The following is a 15,187-nucleotide window of genomic DNA, read 5'->3' as shown; positions in this document are numbered from 1 at the left end:
AAGGGAGTCCAGATGTTCGTGCTGCGCAGGTGTTGAGTCTCCAAAAAACTACAAAGACCAGCATGCAACCTGGCCGCCTTTCTCACGGGTACTACATTTCCCAGAAGGCCCTGCGCGCCGCGGTGCTTCCTGGGATGGGAACCACGCCGTTTCCTAGCCTCGGAGTGAGGAGTGAATCGCGGAGCTTTCAACAAGAGCTTTATTAATTCTGAAGCTGGGAACTTGAAACTGGCAATGGAAGTAGCGGCTAATTGCTCCCTGCGGGTGAAGAGACCTCTGTTGGATCCCCGCTTCGAGGGTTACAAGCTGTCTCTCGAACCGCTGCCCTGTTACCAGCTGGAGCTCGATGCAGGTGGGAAGCGGAGGCACCTCATTGCACTTGGTTTCTTTCCGCCCTTTCGGCTGCCATCTGCACGACCCTGCCTGCCTTTTCCTCCTTCCCTGCTATGATCTGGGCGAAAGCACTGCGACCGTGTCGGCTTGGGGTGGACCAGGGTGACGGGCTCTGGAGAAGGACGACGTCGGTCCCGGAACTCCATGAGCGCTGCCCTGTCTTGCGTGGCGAGACTCCGCGGTCCACCCTGGGTTTGGACACTCGCTGACCAGCCGCAGTCGCTCGTCTCCGGCTGCCTCTGGGTCCCTGGCCCGCCCTTGTTGCGGGGCGAGCCGAGACATGGCCATCCTCCTGGAGCATCTCCTACAAATGTGTGTGTCGAGGTCCCATGCTTCTTGGAGATCTTCAGTTCCTGTTTCCTCGCGCTGGGACGCTTGACTTCTAAAAGGAGAAAAACTCTATTCCATTCCATTTCAGGGAGTTTTCACTTGTTTAGATCCTCAGAATAAGGACTCTATCGCAGGGAACGTCTCTTAAAAATGGAAGTAAACTTAGGTACCAACTCCGCTGCTGCCTCTTGTTTATGTGTAGCTAGCCAGGATATTCTAGCCCTTGCCTGTATTTTACCGTGCAGAGAACAGGCATTTTGGCTGATGAAAGAGTGTCTATTGCTGTTGTTATTTTTTACTGTTGAATTGGCACAGACTCACAGCTGACCCTCCGAGGGTTTTCAGAGGCAGTTAGTCCCAAGTGAGGTGATTGATTGCTCGTTGTGGGCTGGCTCTCGAATCGTGTGCCTTTGGCAGCGCAACTCCTTACCGCTAGGCCACCAGAGCTCTCCCAAGGGGTCCATGGACCCGCATTTTTTAACACACACATCCCCGGAGAATCTGATACACGGAGTCAGTGGGTCACGGTTTGAGAAAAGACTGATCAAGCGTTTACTAATGACATTAGAAAAAAAATATCCAATTAGTGAGCTCTGGTGCAATCTGTAGGGAGTTACCCTGCCTTTCTCTGGCGGTTGGAATCCACCTGCAGTTGAGAGGAGGAAAGATGGACACTGTGTCGGAAATCCAGCAGAGGAGCAACTGTGAGTTCTAACTCCACTGGCTGTGAGATCAAATGAGTAGTGGGTTATTACTTTTTAAAGTCAGATACAACTATCAAAGCCTTGGTTTTTGTTTGTGTGTTTCATCTTAATGATATCAAAGATAGCCTACAATTTAGGTGAGTTCTTGTGGCTTAAGAGTTGGGTTGCTAACTCAGAAGGCTGCCTGTCCTGTGGTTTGAATTCAGCAGCAGAGAAAGATGGGCAGTCTCCTCTGTCTGATTTACAAGGCAGGAAAATATGATGGAGGGACCTTATGAGTTAGGTGGCCATGAGTTTTGAGTTTTGATTATAAGAAAGTATATAAGCAGATAATCCTAAAGCAAAGTGGAATGGCTTTTGTTATTAGATACCGTCTAGTTATCTACAACTCATAGGGACTCTGTGAACAGTCGATCTGAACCCCTCCCTCTGACTCAGAGCCATAGAGATCCTGTGCACAACAGATGAAACTTTCCGTGTCCCTCACCATGTCTCAAGCTCTGCTATGCTCAATCCCATTCTCTCAAGCTCTGCTGTGGTGATGGTGGTAAGTGCTTTTCCATCAACTGCCACTTTCAGTGATGCTGTGAATAATGGATCTGAACCTGCCCTATCCTGTGGCGTTCTCATCTCTGACACACTCGGGTCCATCATGACACTCACTGACTCAGTCCATCTCATGGAAGATTTTCCCCTCCTTCACTGACCTTCCACCTTTCCCAGCGTGACTGACCCCCTTCTGATAACATGCCCATTGGATGTGAGACTAAGTTTCACCATCCTTGCTTCTACGGAGCAGCCTAGCTGCCTTTTTCTAAGACATACTTGTTTGTCCTGTTGGCAGTCCATGTGATATTCAGCATTTTTTTCCAAATCCACAACTCAAAAGACAATGATTCTTCTGTCATCCTTTTTCATTGTCCAAATCATATATATATATATATATATCCTGTCTCCATACCTTTTCAACCTGTATGCAGAGCAGATTATCCGAGAGGCTGGGCTCTGTGAGGAGAATTGTGGCATCAGGATTGGTGGAAGATCTATTAACAATCTGCGTTATGCAGATGACACAACCTTGCTTGCTGAAACTGAGGAGGACCTCATGCACTTGCTGCGAAGGGTCAAGGACTGCAGCCTTCAGTATGGACTGAGGCTCAATGTCAAGAAGACAAAGATTCTCACCACTGGACCAATTGGCAGCGTCAGGATGGATGGCGAAGAGATTGAGATTGTTCACAGCTTCAGTTTGCTCAGCTCCACAGTCAACACTCTTGGCACCAGAAGTCAGGAAATCAAAAAGCGTATCACGATGGGAAAGTCTGCTGTTAGGGACCTCTGTAAAGTACTCAGGAGCAATGGTGTCTCTCTGGAGACTAAGGTGTGCCTGATACAGGCCATGGTATTTGCAATCGCTTGTTATGCATCAGAGAGTTGGACAATGACTAGGGAGGACAGAAGGAGAGTGGATGCTTTTGAGCTGTGGTGCTGGAAAAGAGTACTGAATGTACCATGGACTGCCAGGAAAACAAACAGATCTTGGAGAGGATTAAACCAAGCTACTCCTTGGAGGCAAGGATTCTGGGGCTTCGTCTGACATACTTTGGACATGTTGCCAGGAGGGACGGGTCCTTGGAGAGGGACATCATGCTTGGGAGGGTGGAGGGACAGCGCAGGAGGGGAAGACCCTCTATGAGATGGATTGATTCAGTGACTGGGGTAATCGGGATGGGTGTGTCAGAGGCAGTGCAGTTGGCGCAGGATAGAACAGGGTTTAGGGCTGTTGTGCATAGGGTCGCTATGAGTCGCAAACGACTCGACAGCACATAACAACAACAACGTATATATATAATCTCAAATAAATATGCATCAGAGAACTGGACCGTGACTGAAAATGATTAAAGAATCAATACCTTGAATTGTGGTGCTGGAAGAGTATTAAATATACCATCAACTGCTAAGAGAACAAACAGGCCTGTCCTGGAGAGGGTGAAACCATGAATCCTTTGAAGCAAGGATTTTGAAGGTCCATTTGACATATTTTCAGCATGTTGCAAAGAGGTACCAGTCCTTAGAGAGGCACATCATACTTAGAAGGGTGGAGGGACAGGGACAGTGCAAGAGAGAAAGACTCTGGATGAGGTGGATTGCCTCAGTGGCTGGGGTTATGGGGGTAGGTGTGTCAAAGATGATGAAATTGGCACAGGATAGAGCAGGTTTTAGAGCTGTTGACAGGGTCTCTATGAGAGGGAGTCACTTGAGAGCACTTAACAAAAACAATAAAAGCAGCAAATAACTGAAAAGATCACAATTTGAATCAGGTGCACCTTTGCTCTACAGAGCTTTGGAGAGGTCCCTGACATTAGACTTTCCCAACACAGTATGTACATTGACAGAGAACTGCCAGAAGTTCAGGTTGGGCTGAGAAGAGGCCTCGATAGCAGGGATATCTTTGTTGATGCTGCATGGATCTTGGCTGAAAGCAGAAAAATACTACAAGATTGTCTAATTTGTGTTTTATTGACTATGCAGAAGCTTTTTTTCTGGATCTTGATAAACTATAACTAATGTTGAGAAGAATTATGTTCATATGAAAACGTAGACCAAGAAGCTGTTATCTGAACAGAGCATGGGCATAAGGGAAAAGCGTGGCTTAGAATCAAGAAAGCTGTGTGTAAGGGCAGTATCCTTTCTCCATACCTGTTCAATCTGTATGTTGAACAAATCATTTTAGAAGCTAGAGTTTATGAAGAAGATTGTGGCAACAAGATTGAAGGAAGCTCATCAACAGCCTTTGTTATGCAGATGCAACTCAACAACACCTACCAACAAAAAGAAGCAAAATAAGGCAAAAATCTTCCAAAAATGGCTATAACAAAACACTGGAATTGCCAGACGTTCAAGCTGGGTTTAGAAGAGACTGTGGCAATTATTGCTGATGTCAGGTGGATCTTAGCAGAAAGCAGAGAATACTGGAAGAATGTTTTATTTGTGTTTAATTGACAATGCAAAGATATTTGACTGTGTAGATTATAACAACCGTGGTTAACATTGAGAACAATGGAAATCCCAGAACGTTACTGATACAAAACCTATACCTAGACTAAGAAGCTGTTGTCTGACAGCAGGAGAACTCTTCAAAGTACGGAGGGGCAATGATACCAGTTTGAAGACCAGTGTGCACCTGACATGAACCATGATTTTTCAGTCACTTTCTATGTGTCTGAGAGCTGGACAATGAGTATGGATGACAGGAGAAGAATTGATGCCTTTGAGATGTGGTGTTGGAGAAGAATACTGCATCCCTTCGGCTTCCAAAAGAACAGATATGTCTTGGAGAGATATGTCTTGGAGAAAGGGTAGCTAAAATGCAGCGTTAGAGGCAAGAATGGTGAGGGGTTATACCTTGTAAAGGGACATCTTGCTTGGAAAGGTGAAAGGAAGGAGGACCCTCAACAAGGCAGATTGACATAGTGACTTGCAGCAGTGGGCTTAAGTGTGTCAGACAGGAAGAGGATGGCACAGGATGGGACGGGATTCAGATCTGTTGTTCATGGCATCGCAGAGAGTCATACTTCTACTTGACACCTAATAACAGCAGTTACCATGCAATAGATTCCAGCTTGAGGTGATCGCCTTATGTGTCGGAGTAGAACCTCATTGAATTTTTGTAACTATGACATTTTGGAAACAGATCACACCATTGGGGGTGCCCTTCATTTTTGCTGATCCTGGACTTTAATATTGTTATTCTGTCGTTTGCCCTGGTGGTGCATTGGTTAAACATTGATCAGTGGTTCTTTTCTAACCTTGGCTCAAGGGGAGGGGGGAATCCTTGTCATCTGCTCCCATAAAGATTCCAGCCTAGGAACTCTGTGGGGCAGCGTCCTACTTTGTTATATATGTATAGGGTTGCTAGGAATTGGAATCAAGAAAAAAACCCAAACAAAAAAACCACAACTTTTCTTTTTGCTTCTATTATTTCCCAGAAGTCAGATGTCAATCTTCGCTTTCTTCCTTTCTATATCACATGACTTTTTCCCTTTGACTGCTTTAAGCTTTCCCTCTTTTGCAATGGTTGTAAGCAGTATGATCATGTTGTACCTTGCTGTAATTTTCCTCTTGGGTCTGTGAGTTTATAATTCTTAATTGAGTTTGGAATGATTTTTTTTTTTTACCTCTGTCTTTTCCAATATTTATTTTCTCCTCATTCCTTTTCTTTGAGGACTCAGTATTCATTATTAGATCACTGGAAGTTGTCCAGATTATTCTTTGGCTCTTCACCCTCCACCCATTTTTTAAGATAGTTTCTGCTTTAATACCTTTAGTTTCGTTAATTGGTTTCTGCACTGCCTAAGGGGAAATCTCTCCTTTGCACTTTATAGCCTGTGAAAGCCTAGTGGAGTGTCTGATATGACTCAGTTATGACTTTACAGCAATGAGGGAGTGTACTAAGAGAAAGTGTACTAATAGGCTACTTGTAGTAACGTAGTTCTTAGGGAGTTGTGCTGCTTACCCAGGGGGTGTCTCTCTGATGGTTCGAGTTCACCAGCAACTCTGTGGGAGAAAGATTGGCAGTCGCCTCACATGCAATTTACAGCCTCCGAAAGCTCACTGAATGGTGATCTCTATGAGTCCATTACGACCCCATGACAGAGAGAAAGAATACACCCTTAGTCCCTTTCAGGGTGTTTTTAATCTTAGTCATTGCAGCTGTCATCTCGGTATAGTCTTTTTTTACATCAGTCATGTCCTACTTTTGCATTCCCGTCACCAGTCATTATTAATGAGTCTTGATTGGACGCCCAGTCAATTTCAGACTGCAAAAGGTGATTGGAGTGCAAAAATTGAAAGCCAAGGACTGGTAGCTGGAAACTATGACCTTGGTGACAGAAGATCATATGATAGAATTTTCTACAATTATTGATTTGTTGTTGTTGTTAAGTGCCGTTGAGTCACTTACAACTCATAGTGACCCTATGTACAACAGCCCTAAACCCTGCTCTTATTGTCTCCGACACACCTATCCCCATTATCCCAGTGACGGGACCAGTCCATCTCATCGAGCCTCATCTTCTCCTGCGCTGTCCCTCCACCCTCCCAAGCATGACGTCCCGCTCCAAGGACTGGTCCCTCCTTGCAACATGTCCAAAGTATGTCACACGGAGCTTCAGAATCCTTGCCTCCAAGGAGCAGCCTGGCTTCACCCTCTCCATAACGAACTTGTTTGTTCTCCTAGCAGTCCGTGGTATATTCAGTACTCTTGTCCAGCAGCAAAGCTCAAAGGCATCAACTCTCCTTCTATCATCCCTAGTCACCGTCCAACTCTCTGATGCATAGCAAGTAATGACAAAGACCATGGCCTGTATCAGGCACACCTTAGTCTCCAAACTGACATTGTTGCTCCTCAGTACCTTGGAGAGGTCTCTGACAGCAGACTTTTCTAATGTAATTCATCTTCTAATTTCCTGGCTTTTGGTTCATTGTAAATAGATATGAAAACAAAACAACAACCACAACAAAACCAACACCAAAACATTAGTAGTGATTGCACACATGTACTTCATTTACCAGATTACACAGGAATAGATTGACTGCTGTTATGGAAAGAAAAAGTGGAGAAGCTCTATATTACCAGTCCAAGTAAGAACAGGGGCTGATTATGAATAAACCATCAGTTATTCATAACGCAAGTGCAAATTAAAACAAAAATAGAAACAAGTCCCTTTGAGCCAAAATACAGCCTTGAGCTTATCTCACCTGAATTTAAAAACTATTTTGAGGATATACTTAATGAATTGAACATTAATGACCCAAGACAAGGTAAGTTGTGGGATGACATCAAGAACATCATCATTCATGAAGAAAGTAAAATGCCTTTACAAAGGCAGAGAAGAAAAGACCAAAATGGCTATCAGAAGAGATTCTGAAACTTTCAGTAGACTATAGGGAAAGGGAAGGAATGTTAGAGTAAGAGAGATGACCAGGAGATTTCAAAGGATAGCGTGAGAAGAAAATGCAAAGTATTATAATGATGTGTCCAAAGAACCAGAGTTAGAAAATCAAAATAGAAGAAGATAAGACTTAGCTTTTTTCAAGCTGAAGGAAATGGACAAATTCAAGCCTCGAGTTGCAATTCTGAAGGATTCTGTGGGCAAAATAGGTGCAGAAAGAGCAACAGAAGAAAAGGGACGGAATACCCAGCACTGCTGTACCAACAAGAAAAGGTCAGTTCAGAACCATTCCAGAAGTAGCATGTGATCAAGAACCAAAGGGAACGAAGAATTTCAAGCCGCACTGAAGGCATTGGCAAAAAAAGTAAGACCTTAGGAACTGATGAAATGCCAGCTGAAGTGTTTCAATAAATAGATGTAGTCCTGGAAGTGCTCCCTAGTGCTTCCTGTGCCAGGAACTCTCCAAGGTAGCTACCTGGCCAACTGACAGGAAAAAAAAATCTGTATTCCCATTTTCAAAAAAGGTGATCCAATTAAATATGGAAATTGTTAATCATATCACATGCAAGTAAAATCTTGTTGATGATTATTTAAAAAAAACAAACAATAAACCAACTATAGCAATACATTGACAGGGACTACCAGAAATCCAATATGGATTCAGAAGAGGCCATAGCACAAAAGATAGCGTTGCTGATGTCAAGTCAATTTTGACTGAAAGCAGAGAATAACAGAAGTTTGTTTACTTATGTTTTATTAATTATGCAAATGTATTTGATCTGGAAAAAAATATGGATAACTTTAAGAAGAGTAAGAATCCCAAAACACTTAATTGTGCTCATATGAAAACTATGCATAGACCACGAAGCTGTTGTTTGAGCAGAACATCACCAGCCTTGTCTCTGAGGTACCCTGGTTAGAGGGTGGTTATGTTTACTTCGAGGCAGGTTTGTATGGTCAGTCCATGGTACAGTTAATACTCTTTTGCCAACATCACAATTCAAAGGCATTGATTTTTCCTCATTTTTATTCATTGTCCTACTTTGTGATGCTTGTGAAGCATTTAAAAATACTGTGGATAAGACTATGTGCTTGGAAACAGGAATGGCATCCACTTCCTAAACAGCATGAGAAAGGCCTTTTGTTCATAGGGTCACTATGAGTCGTGCTCTACAGTCAAAACACAGCAACAAGATTAAGTGCACCTTAGTCTTTAAACTAATGTCCTTGCTCTGTAGCATTTTGGAGAGATCCTGGCACTGTATGACCTATTGAGTTTCTGAGACGGTAAAACTTAGCAGGAGGCTATTACTCGTATTTGTCCCTCAGAGTGGTTGGTGCATTTGAACCACCAGAAAGTCACCACTTTTGGGTTAGAAGCACAGCTCCTTTACACACTATGTGACCAAACCTCCCTGCAGTAGACAAAGTCTCCCCATTTTGGGGAGATATATACACACACAATTATGGCTGCTCTTCTCTTATTTGAGGCCATAAAGACAGCATTTTTTATTCCCTTACTGAGCTGTTTCGGAACAGTAAGCTTGCAAAGCACTATATGTAGACTTCTGAGTCCTGTTAACTTTATACATTATCTTATTGGGACTGCAGCAAACCATGCTGTAGTATATCACAGTTTCCTAATTATGTTTTCAGATTTATTTATTCACTTACAAGTCCAAGAAACCTCTTGCTGATTTAGGATTGCCCAGGATTCTTTGGCAGGAATTTGAAGAAAATAGATTTATTGTATCTATGTCCAGATACTACTGCTTAGTGTTGTTACTTTGTACACTTTTTGCAGTGCATAATTTCCTCCACACAGTGGTGCTAGACAACCAAGAATTGATCATTGTTTTTTTGCCTGATTTTTGTGAAATGTGTACACTGTTCATTATAAAATACTTTTTGGAGTTGTATAATGACAGTCTCCTCAGTTTCCAGGTAATCTTCCATAAATTTGAAACAATTTTACCTCTGAAATATTTCCAGACTTAAGTTACCCTTCTTCACCTAGCACTGCAAATTCCTAATGGATCTTTCTTCTTCTCTGTTTTAGTCTGTCTGCATGTTGTATCATAAGAATTCTAGAATACATTTAAATCTGAATTTTAATCTCCTCCTTAAAACTCTTAAGTGGGTTCTGAACACATTAAGTTTATTGCAAAGACAAATAGTTTTTTTCATGATTCAACTCCTGCTCCCCTCAGTAGCTTTATTTTCCTACAGCCTTTCCTTGTTCACTTTACTTCAGCCAGACTGGCAGTGTTTTTGGAGCCATGCTAGTGTGATAGTTAAAGCACTTGGATGTATGAACCCACCAACTGCTCTGCATGGAAAAGACATGTCAGTGTGTTTCCACCCTTATGTACAGCCTGGAAACCCTGCGGGATAGTTCTATCCTGTCCAGGAGGTTCCTTCTGAATAGTGATCTACCTGAAAGTAGTGCCTCTATTTTGGGGTTTGATTCCTTGAACATAGACTTTTCCTCCTGCTTTTATCTGCTGTTCCTTTTGCCTGGAATAGGTAGGGGTGTTTGTATAGGTCGTACCTGGCTGAAATTTTGTGAATTTAATATGTCTTAATTTTAAAACTTTAAGTTTATAAATTTTGTACAAAATTTATTTGATGTCTGCCCAAAATATTGTCGTTTACATGAGAACTTGATTCTTTTGGTCAAAGGCAGAGTCTCTTAGATAGCTGGCTGTGACAAGGAGGGAAAAGAATAAATTAAAAGAACCCTGTGGCCAGACTCAGATTGTGTCATACAGGTAATGCACGATTCCATGTGACTTGGTGTCTGAAGGTGCTAAAATTCCATTTTATACTCTAGTTAAAAACAATCTAAAAAGTAGGAGCATTTAAAATACTTATCATTGCTGGTCTGTCCATTTGCCATACAGAGGTAACTTGTGGTTTCTATGATGCTAAACACTGTAACACTGATGTATCAAATGTGTTAATGGTTACCCATGGTGGACAGTGTTTGGTGGAGTTCCCTGATTAAAACAAGCTTGGAAGCAGGAGTGGCTTCCACTTCCGAAATAGCTTGCCTCCGGAAACTCTGAACTTGGAGAAACAATGAAAGTTATACAAATATTCAGGTCTTTTGTTCAGAGGGTTGCAATGAGTCGTCTACAACTTGATGACACTTAACAACAACAACATGTCTCAAAGCAGATAAGTTCCCTAAGTTATATGTTCTCATAGTTTTTCTTTGTAGCACATAACCACAATTTTAAATTACGTATTTATGATTCTGTTTTCTGGGAATGGGATCAGATAATAAATTTCTTCTATTCAGTCGGTCAGATAAATTGTCTTCCATATTTATTGATACAGACTAGTGAGCATGTCCAGGATGGTCTCCCTTTGTTGAAACGTTGCAGTTGGTGTGCCCTCAGTTCCTGGGACCTTATTTTATGAACTGTAATCAGTTTGATCATCTTGTACATCTATCTACGTGGCATGAAAGAATTTCCTATTAGGGTAGGAAGTTTCATGGCATTTCTGAGTTGTAATGGTTACTTTATGAATGGTAACGCAGGAAACATAAAAGGCAAGGATCACATATTTGACAAGTTTAAATGTTAGGACAGCAATGTGGTATTGTGGAAAGAGCATTTTTCTGTAAGTAGGAGTCCTTTTTCTATTTTAGCTATGCTGCTGTTATGTGCAGTCAAGTCACTTGCGACTCATAAAGATCCTATCTATGTACAACAGCTCTGAACCCTCCTCTGTCCTGAGCCAATCTTATTGTCTCTGACACATCTACCCCAATTACTCCAGTTACTGAGTCAATCCGTCTCATGGAGTGTCTTCCTCTGTTGTGCTGTCCCTCTACCCTCGCAAGCATAATACCCCTCTCAAAGGACTGGTCCCTCCTGGAAACATGCCCAAAGTATGTCAGTCAGGGCTTCAGAGTCCTTGCCTCCAAGGAACATCCTGGTCATATTTTAGCTATAAAATTAAATATTTTTTCCCGTGGGAGGAAAAAGTACAAGGATACTTTACAAATGTAGGGAGCTCTGATTGTTTAGTGATAGAGAATTGCACTGCCAACCAAAAGGTACACAGTTCTAATCCACTCCTTGCTCCAGGAGAGAAAGATGCACAATTTCTTTCTGTGTAATTTACCATCTCTGCCTCTGGGACAGCTCTGAGTTGATTTCGACTCAGTGGTTCACCACCACCACCACAACAGCAACAACTTGACAAAGGTGATATAATATTGTAAATGTCATCATTTAGATTTAGTTTTATTTCCATTACTGCAGTGAGATAATAAACTATGTCCTCTGTTTCTTGGTATGTGGGAAGAATGAATGAATGGTAACGGTAAAATTCTTTTTAGAAGTATAAAAAAACATTGGCAACAATCTACACTGCAATCCCAGAGGCACGCTGTTTGATTCCACCTGATGCCCTGCTGGAGAAGAAGGGTCATTCTTCTTCTGTACCAGTCAGTACACATATGGAAAATAATAAAACTTTAAAAAACAAACAAAAAAAGGGTGATTTTTCTTAAAAAACCAAAAAACATTTTGTAAAGTAGACTTCATTTTTCCCCTGAAGAAAGACAGTATTTAATTTTTAGAATTTTTCTGTTCAATTCAGAATTAAAAGGAAGAGATAGTTAACAGAAATGAGGAAGCATGAGACACACTGTACCGAATGACCACTGGATTTTAAATTTACAAGGATAAGACTGTATCAGTTTTCCTTACAGTTTATCCCCTCCCAGTGCCTGCTGTTGTTGTTGTTGGGTGCCATTGAGTCGAGTACCACTCATAGAGACCCTGTGAACTAAAGATCTGGACCTTGCTCTATCCTGTGCCATCCTCACACTTCTGACACACAGAGCCCATTGCAGCAGTCACCATGTCAGTCCACCTGCTTGAGGGTCTTCCTCTCCTTCGCTGACCCTTCACCCTTCCCAGCATCACATCCTTCTCCAAGAAATAGTCCCTTTTAGCTGCATGCATGCTCAAAGTATGTGAGGCAAAGCCTCATCCATCTTGCCTCTGAAGAGCACTCTGGCAGCACCCTCTCCAAGACATATCTGTTTGTTCTCTTGACTGTCCATGGGATGTTCGGTGCTCTTCTCCAACACCGCAGCTCAATGGTGTCAGTCAATTCTTCTGTCATCCTTATTCATTGTACAGCTCTCAGATGTGTAGCAAGTGATTAGAAAGACTATGGCCTGAATCAGACGCACCTTAGAGCCTACAGGGACCCAGAAATTATTGCTTAATGACTTACAGAGTAAGTGCACTGAAGGCTTTTGTGTGCTTTCTGTGATTTCTTTACACCTGTAGAATTTTATTCTCAAACTCTTCATGTTTTTCTTATATTTCAGCTGTGGCAGAAGTGAAACTTCGAGATGATCAGTATACCCTGGAACACATGCATGCTTTTGGAATGTATAATTACCTGCACTGTGACCCATGGTATCAAGACAGCGTCTACTACGTTGATAACCTTGGAAGGATTATGAAGTTAACAGTGATGCTGGTGAGAAAAACACACCCTTATACAACACTAGTGTATCTTTATATAGAGAGGGAAAGAGAGAGAGTGTGTGCACATTCAAAGTAGACTTTTTCAGCAAATGTGGTATTTAATTTTTCCTTTGTAGTGAGATGTTATAATCAGTGTATTTGAAGCTCTATTTTTTGTTCAATTTTTTTCCTGTTACTGTTATTTACTATTGCTTCACTTCCACCATTGAGCAACTGCTTTAATATGCTTTATGTCAATAGTGATATAAGTTTTCTTGTTTGCCTTTATGACTCTTAGCCCTTATTGTGGTAGATTTGTCTAGTTTTTCTTTCAATAAATGTTTATATCACACATTTTTAACTATGTTAATTAGATGCAAACATTGAACATTGTTTTGTCTACCATAGTTGATCCTTTTAACCTTATTCAGTGTCTCTATTTCAGAGAATTTATTTTGTTTTTGCCTTGAAGTGTATTTTGCCTGAAAATATAGTTATGCTGACTTAAGAAAATGAAATTATACTTTATCCTTTTTCTTTTAGCTGATCAGTGTTTTTAGGTGTTTATAGAGTGTGCCTCTTGTAAAGAACATTTATTTGGGTAAGCAGGAGTGGCATCCACCTCCTAAATAACTTGCCTCCAGAAACTGAGCTTTGAGAAGTATGGATAGTTGTAGAGGGTCTTTAGGACTTTTGTTCATAGAGTTGCTGTGAGTTGTGCTTGACATGAAGGCAATCAACAACAATTCCAGTCAACTCTAACAGCCTTTTTCTTTTGATTAAAGGGCTTACCTAATTTTCAGCATTTATCAGTCTGCTCTACTGTGATGACTTGAGTGTCTCTGGACGTGATGGCGTTGGCATCTCAGCACAAGCAGGTTTGCACACAGTGGGTAGCCTTCAGCAGAGCTCACACAATGGGAAGGACTTGGCAGCTTATTTCTAAAACATTGAAAAACCTGGCCAGTGAGAGAGACTTTATAAACTTAATACAAAATGTTGTATGGGAACATCAAAAGATTGAAAGAATATCGAGTCACTGTACCAAAAAAGAATTTATTGGCACTCAGCCATTTGAGGGACTAATGTGTGATATTGAATCTGTAGTATCGAATAAAGATGTCTAACTTGTACTGAAGTTGTTGTTGAAAAATGAGGCTCTAGGGATTGGCAGAATACCAATTGGCAGGGTTGCCGCAAACGAAAGCTGTGCTCACTTATCTACGACAATACATTTGGACTAAAGCTACCTGGCCTACTGATTGGAGAACCATCCACAGCTGCCTGGCTCACTGATTGTAGAACCATCCACAGCAGCAGAACCACCCATAGCAGCCTGACTCACTGATTGGAGGAGAACCATCCCCCACAGCCTGGCCCACTGATCAGAGGAGCACCATATTTGTGGCTGTTACAGAGAAAGGTGACCTGACAGAATATGGAAATAATCAAACTATCATTCCATATCACATATAAGTAAAATTTGTGAAAGATTATTTGAAAATGGTTGCAGTAGTTGATCAGCTGAGAGAAGTTTAGCCTGGGTTTATAAGTCATGGAAATAAAGATATCATTGCTGATGTCAGATCTTGAGAGAAAGCAGAGGATAGCAGGAAGGTGTCCACATGTGTTTCAGTGACTGTGCAGAGGGACTTGACAGTGACTCATGGATTATGAACTGCATTATGAAGAATGGGAATTCCCGAACAATTTAATGTGCTTATGTGGAACCTGAATGTTTATCAAGTCAGTCATTTGAAATTAACAAAAGAATGGCTTAAAAGCAATAACGGTATAAGTCAAAGTTGTGGTCTTCATACTTGCTTACAATCTGTATGCTGGCAGATAACTTGAGTAGCTGGACAACATGATGAAGAACTTATCAGGAGTACAGGAAGGCTCATTAGTAACCTGTGATATGCAGATGGTAAAATTTGCAAAAACAAGACTTGAAGCATTTACTGGTGAAGATCAAGGACTGTAGCCTTCAGTATCAATTATGTTCTGCTTTGTACTTTGGTGAGTAGTGGCTGGGGTCTTAAAAGCTTGTGAGCAGCAATTTATGGTGAAACTATTGACTTTTCCCTGTCAAGAACAAAGAAAATCAAAGACACTTAGAAACAATGAATCCTAATGTCTAAAGGACCACTTGAAATTCAGCCTCCGTGACATCAGAAGAACTACTTCATCTGTTGACCTCAGTGAAAGACATCACAGTAGCAGGTCCTGGACAGAGCACCAGGGAGCTTATGTTTTAGTTTCTTTTTAGTAACCTTTTGAGTCTAAATCACAGGTCATCCTTGTG

The 15,187-nt window shown here is 41.6% G+C and overlaps 1 protein-coding gene across 1 annotated transcript in view; it reads left to right on the top strand.

The window, feature by feature from the left end:
* The first annotated feature begins 122 nt into the window (after positions 1-122).
* NUDCD1 (NudC domain containing 1) overlaps positions 123-15,187 on the top strand; it is a 64,042-nt gene continuing 48,977 nt past the window's right edge. The window contains exons 1-2 of the mRNA XM_006892332.1: positions 123-352; positions 12,741-12,895. Of these exons, the coding sequence (XP_006892394.1) occupies positions 235-352; positions 12,741-12,895 (273 nt within the window). The 5' untranslated portion in view covers positions 123-234. The remainder of the gene's footprint in view (positions 353-12,740; positions 12,896-15,187) is intronic.

This window comes from Elephantulus edwardii, unplaced genomic scaffold (assembly GCF_000299155.1).
Source record: "Elephantulus edwardii isolate Elephantulus edwardi_28Jun2011 unplaced genomic scaffold, EleEdw1.0 scaffold00114, whole genome shotgun sequence".
In the NCBI taxonomy this organism is placed as follows: domain Eukaryota; kingdom Metazoa; phylum Chordata; class Mammalia; order Macroscelidea; family Macroscelididae; genus Elephantulus; species Elephantulus edwardii.
This window is presented reverse-complemented; position numbering and strand designations above follow the sequence as displayed.